The 10960-nt window shown below is 46.6% G+C and overlaps 1 protein-coding gene across 1 annotated transcript; it reads left to right on the forward strand.

Moving 5' to 3' along the window:
- The first annotated feature begins 2255 nt into the window (after window positions 1-2255).
- PRKRIP1 (PRKR interacting protein 1) lies at window positions 2256-10920 on the forward strand. The gene is made up of 6 exons (XM_055797809.1): window positions 2256-2399; window positions 3565-3643; window positions 5048-5148; window positions 5921-6006; window positions 7666-7733; window positions 10184-10920. The coding sequence occupies exons 1-6, from the start codon at window positions 2280-2282 to the stop codon at window positions 10297-10299; spliced, it is 570 nt and encodes a 189-aa protein (XP_055653784.1). The 5' UTR covers window positions 2256-2279; the 3' UTR covers window positions 10300-10920.
- The last annotated feature ends 40 nt before the right edge of the window (window positions 10921-10960 follow it).

Below are 10960 nucleotides of genomic sequence, written 5' to 3' on the forward strand. Positions count from 1 at the left end.
TTCACGCTGGCTGATGTTTGAGCTGTCCGTGGCTGCTTCTGCTTGACATGCAGCGTTTTTCTCAGCAAAGGCTTACGGCGCTTCCAGAAGGATCCCTTTGCTAGGAAAACTGCTCAGGCTGCCTTTGCTCTGAAACACAAATGAGCTGCTTTGGTACGGATCAGGGAGCTGAATTTTGTTGTTTGGTTTGCACTGAACTATGAAAACACTTTCCTGTTCTAATGCAAATCCCTTGTCCCCAGTAAGCCCAGTTCCCAGGCCAGCACTCTGATTTCATGGGCTTTGTGTTTTTAAACGGCATGATTAAATACTTTCTATTTTTATATGACCCAAGTAACAGTCTTGTCCATCCATGTCCCCCGTCCTCTAAGATAGGTATGTTTTAAAAGTAATAACGTGCATAATACATCAAGAGTCTGCACCAACGTAGTTTGAGAATGAAATGCTCCCAGGTCTCTTTCCCCATGGTGTTTGCGTGGGCTTTGTTGGATAACAGGCAACTGCCTGCTGTTTCCCAGGGCTATGAGCTGTCTCTGGCGCAAGCCACACTTCAAGCAAGAGAATCAAGCTGCCCAGCTGCTCCCTGCAGCCCTCGGGCTGTCACAATGTCTGCAGGCACGGCTGCTATTCTGCTTTCCTCCTGTGGGGACTGGCATGAGAGGGCTGAAACCTGACAGCTCATCACTCACACCCCCATGTTTGGAAGCTGTGTTTTGGAGAGGTGGCCATGACAGCAAGGAGGAAGAAACGGGGTAACTAGGGAGCTAAACTGGTCTGTGTTGTGCTCAGCACTCAGCAGAGCAGAAGGGAGAGGAAACTCAACTGATCTGCAGCAGCTCTGCTTCTCAAACCCGTTTTGCAGTCACTGAGACGAGACAGGGGCAGGTACCTGCCCCCAGCCCCTGCAAATGGAGCTGAGCGCAGGCTGGCACTGCCTGGTTTCTGTCGTGTTGGGCTGAAAAGGACCCAAGGCTGCGAGAGCCATGGGCACAGGAGCTTGTGAGCTGGCAGACAGCATGGGGGAAGCTGTTTGCATTGCTCCAGCCAGGCCTGCAACTGCAAGGATGTCTTTCAGGGCCAGCACAGCCAGCTGGGAACTCAGCCAACACTAAATTCACACCATTCTTTTACAAATCAGGTTGGTAAGACAAACACGAGGCATAAACTAGTGTGATTTCCATAGCAACCATAGAGGTTGAAAAGTCTTTTGTAAACACAGGGCTGAACCTGAGGATCAGCTCTGATTTTCTTCACGGAAGAGGGAAGAGCATAGGGGCTTAATAAATTCATACAAATGCCCCATAAATCTCAGAAGGAGCAATTCCCAACCTCTCTGTTCCCCTTTCTTTCACCCTCTCCACATGCATAGCACGAAGCTGTCTACAACCCAGAGCCCTACTTCACCGCTCCAGCTTATCTCCATAAACTACACAAAGGCTTATGCCCCTCTTCCATTGCAGCTGACCTTTACTAGCTAATTCTCTGATGCACGCACAGCCTCAGCATATGCCATGCCATTTCTGTGGGGCCACAGCGGCTTGACGAGACATTTGGCTTGCAGAAGAAGCCTGTACCGCAGCCAGCTCCAGCTCCTCTTCCCCGCTCGTGGCTTCCTCTGGCCCCATCAGGCAAGCATGGATCTGGGTGTAGAAGCCCTCAGCTGGTCCAGGCCCCGTTCCTGCAAAACCCAGCTGTGAATACAAACGCAGAGAGCGCGACGTGTCCCCTGGATACCTGCCCACCCCTCCCAGCGCCTGGCAAGGCCGTGCCGTGAGGAATGGCGCTGCCGTACATCACCGTCAACAGACAAAGCCTACGGGCAGCGCTGGTTAATCACCGAAGTGACACGAACAGATGGCGCAGGCAGCCTGCCGGGGAGGCACTAGGAAGTCTCGTATCGATTTCACCGTCACAGCGAAGGGATTTGGAAGGGCTGAAGGTGCCAGGGCGGAACGCGCAGCATTTTCGCCCTCCTCAGGGCCCTGCTGTCAGGGGCTGGGCCCTGAGCGCGGCAGATGCCACAGCTGCCTGGGGAACGGGCTGCACTCGCTGTGGGCTGGAGGACGCGCCTGAGGGGTCGGGGGATGCCGAAGCTCCAGGCAGCACAGCTCCGGGGGGCCGCGACCCCGCCGGAGCCCGGCACGCAGCGGCGCTGCCCCAGCCCGGGCCCGGCCCCCGCGGGCAGGCCCCGCCGCCATGACAGGCCGCGGCAGCCCCGCAGGCCGGGCGCGTCGCGCGCCGTGACGTGCGGCGGGGCGGGGCGCGGCGGCGGCTGGAGCATGGCGGCACCCTCGGCCCCGCGGCCGCCCCGGCCCCGCAAGGAGCCGCAGCCGCTCGTCATCCCGCGCAGCGCCGCCGAGGAGCAGCGCCTCCGCCTCGAGCGGCTCATGAGGAACCCGGTGAGGGCACCCGCCGGGCCCCTGCCCCTGCGCGGGGCGGAGGGTCCGCGAGGGGAGAGCGATACCCCACCCCCCCACGCACCCCCGCCGCGGGCTCCGTGAGGGCAGCGGGGCCGACACCCCCCGCCTCCGGTTCTGTGGGGAAGATGGACGGACCTTCTGCTTCCTCCTCCTCCCCCGGGTGCCTGAGGGGTGAGGGACCGGCACGGCACCCCCTTCCCCCTCCCCCCGCGTCCGTGAGGGGAGAGGGACCGACACCCCCTCCGGCGGGGTCTGTGAGGAGAGAGGGGCAGACCCCTCTTCTCCTTCGTGGGTCCTTGAGGGGAGAGGGCCGACATCTCTCCTGGAGGGCAGAGGGAGCAAAGCCCACCACCCGCGGGCTCTGTGAGGGGAGAGGGACCCACCTCCATCCCTCTCCTTCCCGGGTCCGGGAGGGGAGAGGGGCCGACCCACCCCCCCCTCCTCCCTGGGTCCGTGAGGAGACAGAGGCCGCTCCCCCCTGCCCTGGGTTGCCATGAGGAGAGAGATCCTTCTCTGGGCGTGCAGGGTGGGCGCTGGCCCCTCAGTGCTCTGGCCGCTGTTTTTAAGGGGGGGGGGGGCATGACCCTGGTTCCTCTCACTGGGTGCTTTGATCCTTGCCCTGAGGAGGAGGTGTTTGCCAGGTGGAGTCTCACCCTTCGTGTTCGCTGGAGGAGGCTGAGATGTCCCTGCACTGTGCTCTTCCTCTGACCTTGCACCATGTGTTCTCCCTTCCCTCCTCTTCCCTGTCCTCCGTAGATCTGGCATGGAAGGTGCACAAATGCCTTTCATCACTTCCCAGGCTACTGGTAATGGGAGTATACTCAGTTTCTGCAAGTGCTTGGAGGCGCTGACTTGCTTCCTTCTAGTTTGCATACTGAAAAGAAGCACAGACACTCCTAATCCTCCTGGGGTTTGTTGACCTGCAGGCCTGAATGTGAGGGAAAGAGAGGATACCTTCTGAGCCTCCTTTTCTGTCTGCTTCTGATCCCTATGCATGAAGAAATGACTACAGCTGTGCTCCTTCTGAGATCTGTCAGCTGATGGAAGAGGCTGTTGTCAGACATATACCACCTTTCAACAATGTGTTAAAATTGCAGACTTTGCTCCTAGAAGATACTGATGACTGGTTGGTTTGTTCTTGCAGGAAAAGACTGTACCAATTCCTGAAAAACTGAATGAATGGGCACCACGACCTCCTCCGGAGTTCGTTAGAGATGTGATGGGTAAAGATATCATTCTTCAGATAACTCTAGGGTCAGCTACATTAAACTTAGAAAAGTGTTTAACAGAGAAGGCCAGAGACGGTTTTCTGTTGTTGCTCATTTTGCTGGAGAAAAGAGGTATGAAATGTGCTTCGAGAGCCGCTTTTTCAAGTTTTGTTTGGTTCTTGGGTTCTACCTTTCTGCTTGTCAGAATGCAAAGTGAACAATGCCTGTGGCACTCTGGCACGTGGACCGCATGCAATGAAATAAGCTTCTGCTCTGGTGATGACAAGTAAATGGTAAATGATGATAAGTAAATCTGTCCTTTCCACGGGTCTGAGAGTGCTCTGGAAGCTTATAATTATGAAGTCCCTCTTTTGACTGCTTTGAGTCTGAACCTTGGGCAGTGAGAAGCAGACACATGCAGTGGCTATGACTGTACGTGGTCGGGTAAGCTGGCAGCTCTGCAAGGAACCCGAACCAGATGTTACTTTTACCTGCAGGGTTTAAATGTAGCAGTTGTGGTATAAATTGTATCTGCATGTAGAAGTTCTGTCTTTCTTTGGGACCTTCATCATTATTAATGATCCTTTCCAGAGGCAGACTTGTTCTTATTTCAGAACAATTGATCTTGGACTAAAGCTTTTATATGCTTCTGAATAAACTGTTCTGCTTATTGTAATTCCCTCATGGCTTTTTCAAATAGCTTTGCTGTGTGCTTGTGTTGAACTGTCTTGTTTTTCTGGAAGCGCCTGACGTGCTGGGATTCTGTTGGTATCAAAAGCACCCCTATTGCAGTCCCAGCTGCCATGTTTTAATTACTAGGTGTCTTCTTTGAGGCATGTATTTGTGTGCTTTGCATTGAAAAATGGCTCAGGAGACAGGGGAAGAGAATGGAGTGCGATGTTGAAAGCTCCTGTGAGACTTCCATATGCAGACTGATGCCAGGAAGAGAGAGCTGTAGGGATTTAATTTATGAAGAACCAGTCAAAATCTGTCTTGCATGGGAAAGTATAATATGATGGGGTTTAGCACCTTTCTGATGACTTTTGGGTTTTTGTATGAGATGCTGAAAGTCAGAAGCAGCCTCAGTAGGATGTTTTAGCTTACCTCTCTCTGCCTATAAGAGAATGGGGTGTGCATTTGATCTCTAGTTCTTTTACTGCCTCAATGTCCAGCTAAGACTGGATTCTCCCTAGGGGAATAATTGACCAGTAGAAACTACCGTGACCCATAAGTGTGTGGTTTCGCAGTTTGCTTTGGCTTTTGATTGTGAGTGATTTGAGCTTACATAGAATGGTGACACTCTCTCTGTTAGTTGGATTTTCAGCTTTCACGTGTCCTGCCCCTCAGTATCTAGCTGTAGTCATTTGTGAGCACCTGGTATATGTTATTTTCTAGTAGACTAACTCTTCTTTGTTGTAGGTTCCAGTGCTGGAGCTGGGAGTGGGGAGTTTCATGTGTACCGGCATCTCCGTCGGCGAGAGTACCAGAGGCAAGATTTCATGGATGCCATGGCGGAGAAGGTCAGCAGGACTCTCTGTAATGCCGCGCCCCCCCCCCCCCCCCCCCGTCCTCGACCATGTGGTGTTCATTGCAAATCTTTGTTTTTCTTTTAAAGTCATATATGAATAATTCAGTTCTGAAACACCCCTTATCAGAGGAAAACTGTAGGAGTATGTGATATGTGGTGGTGTTGTCAGTATTGAAACATTTGGTGCTTTGTGTCAGACGTGCTCCATCTTCTCTGTTCACTGGGGTCCTACCACACAGTAAGACCGCATGTGAATGCGTGTGTTCTCAGATTGGTTTGAAAATGCTTTAAAAACTAGAAATCTCTAATATCACGGTCTTGCACAGATAGAATCAAAGCAAGTGCCTGTGCTCGATCTATTCCTTTGAAGTCTTGGCTGAGTCAAATAGCACCTCTTTCAGAGAGCATTATTGTTATACTCTCTCTTGGCCAAGATGAGTCCTTTGATTAATGCTTGTGTCTCAAATTATTCTCTTGTTTTTACTGAAACATTCTGTAGGGTAGAAGCCCAACCTCCCTCATCTGTTTTGGTGAGGATTTCTCCCTCTAAAGGCTTCAATGTTTGGCTCAGGCTGCAGGTTAAAAATGCTGTCTGTACAGAAGTCATTCCTTGGAATATGACTTTTGTATAAAGAAGCTGGACAAAATCTGGGAAAGCTCCCTTCTGTATTTTGCTAAAAGACTTCTCCCTAAAAGGACATGACTTTAAAAAGAAATATTTTAATTTAGATTGTGACCCAAGTATGACCTGTGATCAATTACAGCAAAGACTAGATGAGGAATTCCAGAAGAAACTGGAGAGGAATAAGATGATTGCAGAAGAACAAACAGCAAAACGCAGAAGGAAGCGGTAAGGGCAGATTGTTCCCAGGAGGCTTGACATGGAAAACCCTCATGCCCCGTGCCTCATCTGTAGCTGCACGCTTGGATAAATGCTATCATTCTGTGTCTACACCTATCAGCTGAGAAGTCTGGCTGTGGAAATTAACTTTAATGTCATTGTTTGGTTGCGAAAAGTAGCTGTAAATGTGACAGGCTTTGCTGGCATGGTTAATTTTCCATGTCATCACTAGCAGGATAACTTTTGACTGGTTGAGCAGCTTTTGCTGACCTGTGATGTTGACTGCAGCATGCCTTACTGCATTATTTGTTATAACAATGTCAGGAATGGTCTGTGTGTACATCTGGGTTAAATAAATACCTGAAACAGCTGACACCGAGCAGCTTAAGTGCAAAACCGGGTGCTGCTTAATGGGTGCACATATGGATTCGGACTAGCAGAGCGTGGTGGGGCCTGATGCTGTCCTCCATACACTGTCAGTGTGACTAGTCTGATTCAGTCTGTGACTACTGAAAAGGCCACTGATGGGTGCAGTATTGTTAAAATCAGTAGCTGCTTCTACCTACCTCATTGAAATGTCTGGTAGGTCAAGTCTAGTAAGTTAGATGGAAAAATTAAAAAATATTAAATCCATCCTTCTCTTAAGTTTTAGAAGGAAGTGAAATGGTTACAAGATTGATACTTTCAAGAAATAGACTGAGCATTGTAATGCAGTGATACAAGAAGTTAAATTTCACAGTCTGTGTCTACCATACATTTCAGAAGTAGCAGGGTATCATGGCTTGGCTCTTTCAGAGGGTCTGACCCTGAGCAGCCTCTCTCTTGCTTCTTTGAGGAGTTTACATCTTGTAGCTGAGAGTTGCTGCTGAAGAGTCTGTGCAAAGTGACTCACTGGCATATTAGCACAGAAGTGCACAACACAAACACTGTTGCCATTTTACTTTAATTTAGTGTGGTCCAACAGATGGCCAGCAAGTCAGATCTGGCCTGTTGCCTTTTCCCTGGCTGAGACGGAGAGCAGCTGTTCAAACAGCAGACGCTGCCTAAACACTAACACCTCCTTGTCCCCCGTCTATATAGTCTAGTGGTGTAGGTTACCAAGTGGCTTTGCCCTGTAGGAGCCCCTCTAAATTCCCCCACCACCCTTTCTCTTCATCCTGACCTAGGGCCTAACATATTGATGAAGTACAGCCAAAAATAAAGGTCAAAGTATACGGCATTATTTTTTTTTCGGTTAAAGTCTGTATTCCTGGTGATGATTTAATTATTTTTTTCCCCAGTGTTCACTTCCAGCAGTCTGGGTTTCAACACTATTTTGTCTTTTTTATTAGGCTAGGTAGCTAAAATGTAGGGGCAGTTTTATTTTTGTTCCTTCTGTGTTCTTGGAGATTCTTGCGTATCATATGGTTTTGGTTGCAGTGGCGTCATGGAAGGCTTCTAAAAAAAAAAAAATTCCGTTAGGCTAGAAACAGCATAGAAAAGTTTCTGCTCATCCCATGTCTAAGTTTGCTCTCGCTGAATTTTCAGTTGAGGCCAAATTTAAATTGAACTTCTCTTCTGATGTCTGCTTTTCCAAGGTGTCTGTAATATGTTCTTATCAGTGTATGAATGTGCAGAAGCTTTACAATGTTGGATTTTCAAAAGAGTCTTTTTTTCTTTGCTTTATAGCCAGAAGTTAAAAGAGAAGAAACTGCAAGCTAAGAAAAATAAACTTGAACAAAAGAAGCGGGAAAAAGGTCAGTGAAATTTAGTCTTCTTTTCTCAAGCCTTAGTTCTGTTTGCTTATTGAAGCCTAGAAGGGTTTGTTCCACCCCCCACCCCAAGCGTTCTCGATACATGGAAAGGAAGGCTGAGCCTTAAGCTTGTTATTTTAGCTAATGTTTCAAAAGTCCTCTTTGAAAGCCATTTATGTTGAGATTTAATCTTACAAATAACTTGGCTGTTTGTGAATATTTTCCCTTTATTAGGGGAAATTTTGGACAGCAAACATTGGAATCGGAGTTTTTTGATTGTGGATATTTTGCCCCAGCTATTCTGACAAACTACAGATTTAGAACATTTTCTGCTTAAAAAGGCAGTATTGTTAAAGGCTGTTCTTTTTTCAAGTATATTTTGAGTGTGTATGGGAAAACAGGTGGAAAAAAAACACAGCTTGAACAGCAAGAAACTGATTTATGACTGTGTGTAAAAAAAATTGAGCCATCGCGGTCCCGTCTGTTCCACACAACTATTTTATTTTGCATAGAAATAAACTTGGAAAACATGACTGCCTCTGTTCTCCTGCAGTCTTGAAAATTAATGTTCAGCAATGTCAGCGTAACTGCTCAAACTTTTGAATACCCGTTGCTTCCTTTCACTGAGTGTATCAGCTTAGTCTTTCAAATAGTGGATTAGCACACTGACTCTGTAGTAATTCTTAAAGTTACAGCAGTTTCTGATAATTCTGCTGCAAGAGTGACTTGTCTGACAGTTCTACCTTATTTCTGCTTTGCTTTTTCAGAACTGGATTTGTTTCAACTGAACCATTGCCAGCCTCCCATAGAAACATGGGAGGACAAATTAATCATTAGGTTAATTTTACTTGTGACAGCAAGTGAATGTAGCAGAGTGGATTTTTTTGGTGTTCTGTTTTGTTTCTGATTTTTTTAAAGCTACTCATTTACAAATTGTGACTGGAAGTAGAATTTTAAGTATGTGTTGACACAATTTTGTTAATTTTGAGTGAACAAAACAGAACACCCATCCCTTTAGGGAGTGACTGGGAGAGGGGTAGCTGGATATGGGACTGCCATATGCCATTGCTGGGCTGGAGTGGTTTTGTTTGGCACAACTAAGTCATCTTCTGGAAGCTAGAATCCAAACTCCCTTGTCTTTAGAACAGTTCTTAGCTCTTTACAGTTTGTGGTTCTGTATTTAAAATAATAAAAGTAAAAAAAATCAGCCTTCAGGGATCTGCTTGGTAAAGTAGTAGGGAATAAAGCCCTGGAAGGAAGAGGGGCCCAAGAAAGCTGGTTAATATTCAAGGATCACCTCCTCCATGCTCAGGAGCGAGGCATCCAAACAAAGACAAAGTCAGGCAAAAATGCCAGAAGGCCTGCATGGATGGTGGAGATAGAAGCCTCCTGCTAGCCATCTTTAGTCTACTGAGAACAGGCTTGTCTTCTAGGTTTGTGTGTCCTGGCGTTGAGATCTGAAGGTTTTTGGAAAGTAATTGAAGTGTATTTGTTGGATATCGTAGGAAAGCATTTATCTTCCTTTTTGAATCAATAAATAAAACCTCTGAGTTGCCAGCTTTCACCTTTGTTGTAGTAAAAACATTAAGAATAAAGGTTGGCGCTGAGTAAGGTCAGCTGTTGAAGGTGCATTATTATTCAGAGCCCTAATAAAAAATGAAAGTACAGAACTTAACCACGTGGTGGCATCAGACCACTGATGCTGAATCGTACATCTCACTGGTCAGAACTTGGCCTGAGAAACAGCAAAGGTGCAGGAGCCACTGGGAGCAGAAGAATGGCTAAGTCATGCTTTATGCCATACCTATTTTCATTATCTTTTACTTAATTTCTAATAGGTGTTTTCTGGTCTTCCAGCAAGCTTCATGAGTTTTCTGTGACCCTTGTTAATCTTACACGTATCTTAACGAGTTCCTGTACTTGCAGTATACCAAACAGTCTGTAAAAGTTCATGGCGCCTTGTGGAGTTTCTGTAAGAAATAAACTGAGTCTTGCCCATGGCTTCCCAGTGCCTGCATTCTTTGACAGTACTCTGTGATACTTGAAAGTTCATGCTGACTTGCAGAGGTGAGACTGGGAATGAGATAACCTATTGCCTCAGCATTTTACTACCTCTGAAATAATGTTCTATAGGAGGTGGAGTTGCTTAACGATCATCTTGTCACAGTGGTAATGGTGGAGGTAAGGGAATATTCCTTCTAGGGAGAACTTGATATTCTGAGCTTTACATCGCTCGGTAGAATTAATATAACCTGATACATGTTTCCTTAGTAGGGACTGCTTTGTTGTGAGATACTTAACAAGGAGAACACATGGGAATATGTTACCCATCCGTACTAATTAGTGTCACCGACTACACATTTGCTTAGCACCTGAGACTATTTTCTTGTGAAATACTTAACAAGGAAGACATATGGGAGTATGTTATCTATTCATCCTGTTTGTATTTTTAGAACCTGATCAATCTCAAGAGCAAGTCAGCAGCGAAGATGATGAAGAGGATAGCAAGGAGGAGGAAGAGAAGGAAGATGATGCTGAAGAGCCGAGTTTTGTCATGGGAAGAGGATGAGGCCTTTCAGGGACAGCTGGAAACACTGTTCATTGCTTTATATTCAAGAGCATGAAAGCCTTCATCTCAGCCAAGCAGAACCCATTGGCGTATGTTGTATCTGCTTAACGGTGAATGACCTTCGTGTCACAGGCCCAAGAGATATTGATAGAGAAATGCCAAATAAGAGATTTTTTCTTAATTGCTTGTATAACTGCTGTGCAGTCTGCTCTAAGTTTGCTCTAAAGAGTCAGCCATAAGTCTCTGTGACCCTAGAGTTCTTTCTAACATGGCCCAGAGTGTTTTTCTGTCTGAAAGCTAAAATATATCCATTACCATTTAAGGCAAATATTACTGTGAGGGCTACATATTCTACTTACGTCAAAGCTGGTAGCAGTGGGATATATGAATTTAGGGGAAGAGTTTAACCTAAAGTAGAAAAGTGGTCTGTAGCCAGATTCTCCTGCACTGTGAGTGTTCTGAATTTGGGGTTTTGTATGGGGTCATCTCTAACCCAAAGAATCAGTTTATGTTGCTAGACAAGTTCTATAGATTTTTAAGCAGGATCCCTTTTTTATTGCTAAAATTTTCCCTATTACTTTTCTTCCATGTTTTTTAAATTAATAAATGGGATGTGTTGGATTGTTCTGTCTTCCTTTTTTTTTTTTTTTAAGAGAATTTC

The sequence above is a fragment of the Falco peregrinus genome, chromosome 2 (genome assembly GCF_023634155.1).
Source record: "Falco peregrinus isolate bFalPer1 chromosome 2, bFalPer1.pri, whole genome shotgun sequence".
Classification (NCBI taxonomy): domain Eukaryota; kingdom Metazoa; phylum Chordata; class Aves; order Falconiformes; family Falconidae; genus Falco; species Falco peregrinus.

Bases quoted from the DNA above. Each gene is read 5' to 3' on its own strand.
- PRKRIP1 (XM_055797809.1), top strand. From the start codon at position 2,280: ATGGCGGCACCCTCGGCCCCGCGGCCGCCCCGGCCCCGCAAGGAGCCG. The intron at 2,400-3,564 runs GTGAGGGCACCC...TTGTTCTTGCAG, and splicing joins AGCGGCTCATGAGGAACCCG to GAAAAGACTGTACCAATTCC. The intron at 7,734-10,183 runs GTCAGTGAAATT...TTGTATTTTTAG, and splicing joins ACAAAAGAAGCGGGAAAAAG to AACCTGATCAATCTCAAGAG.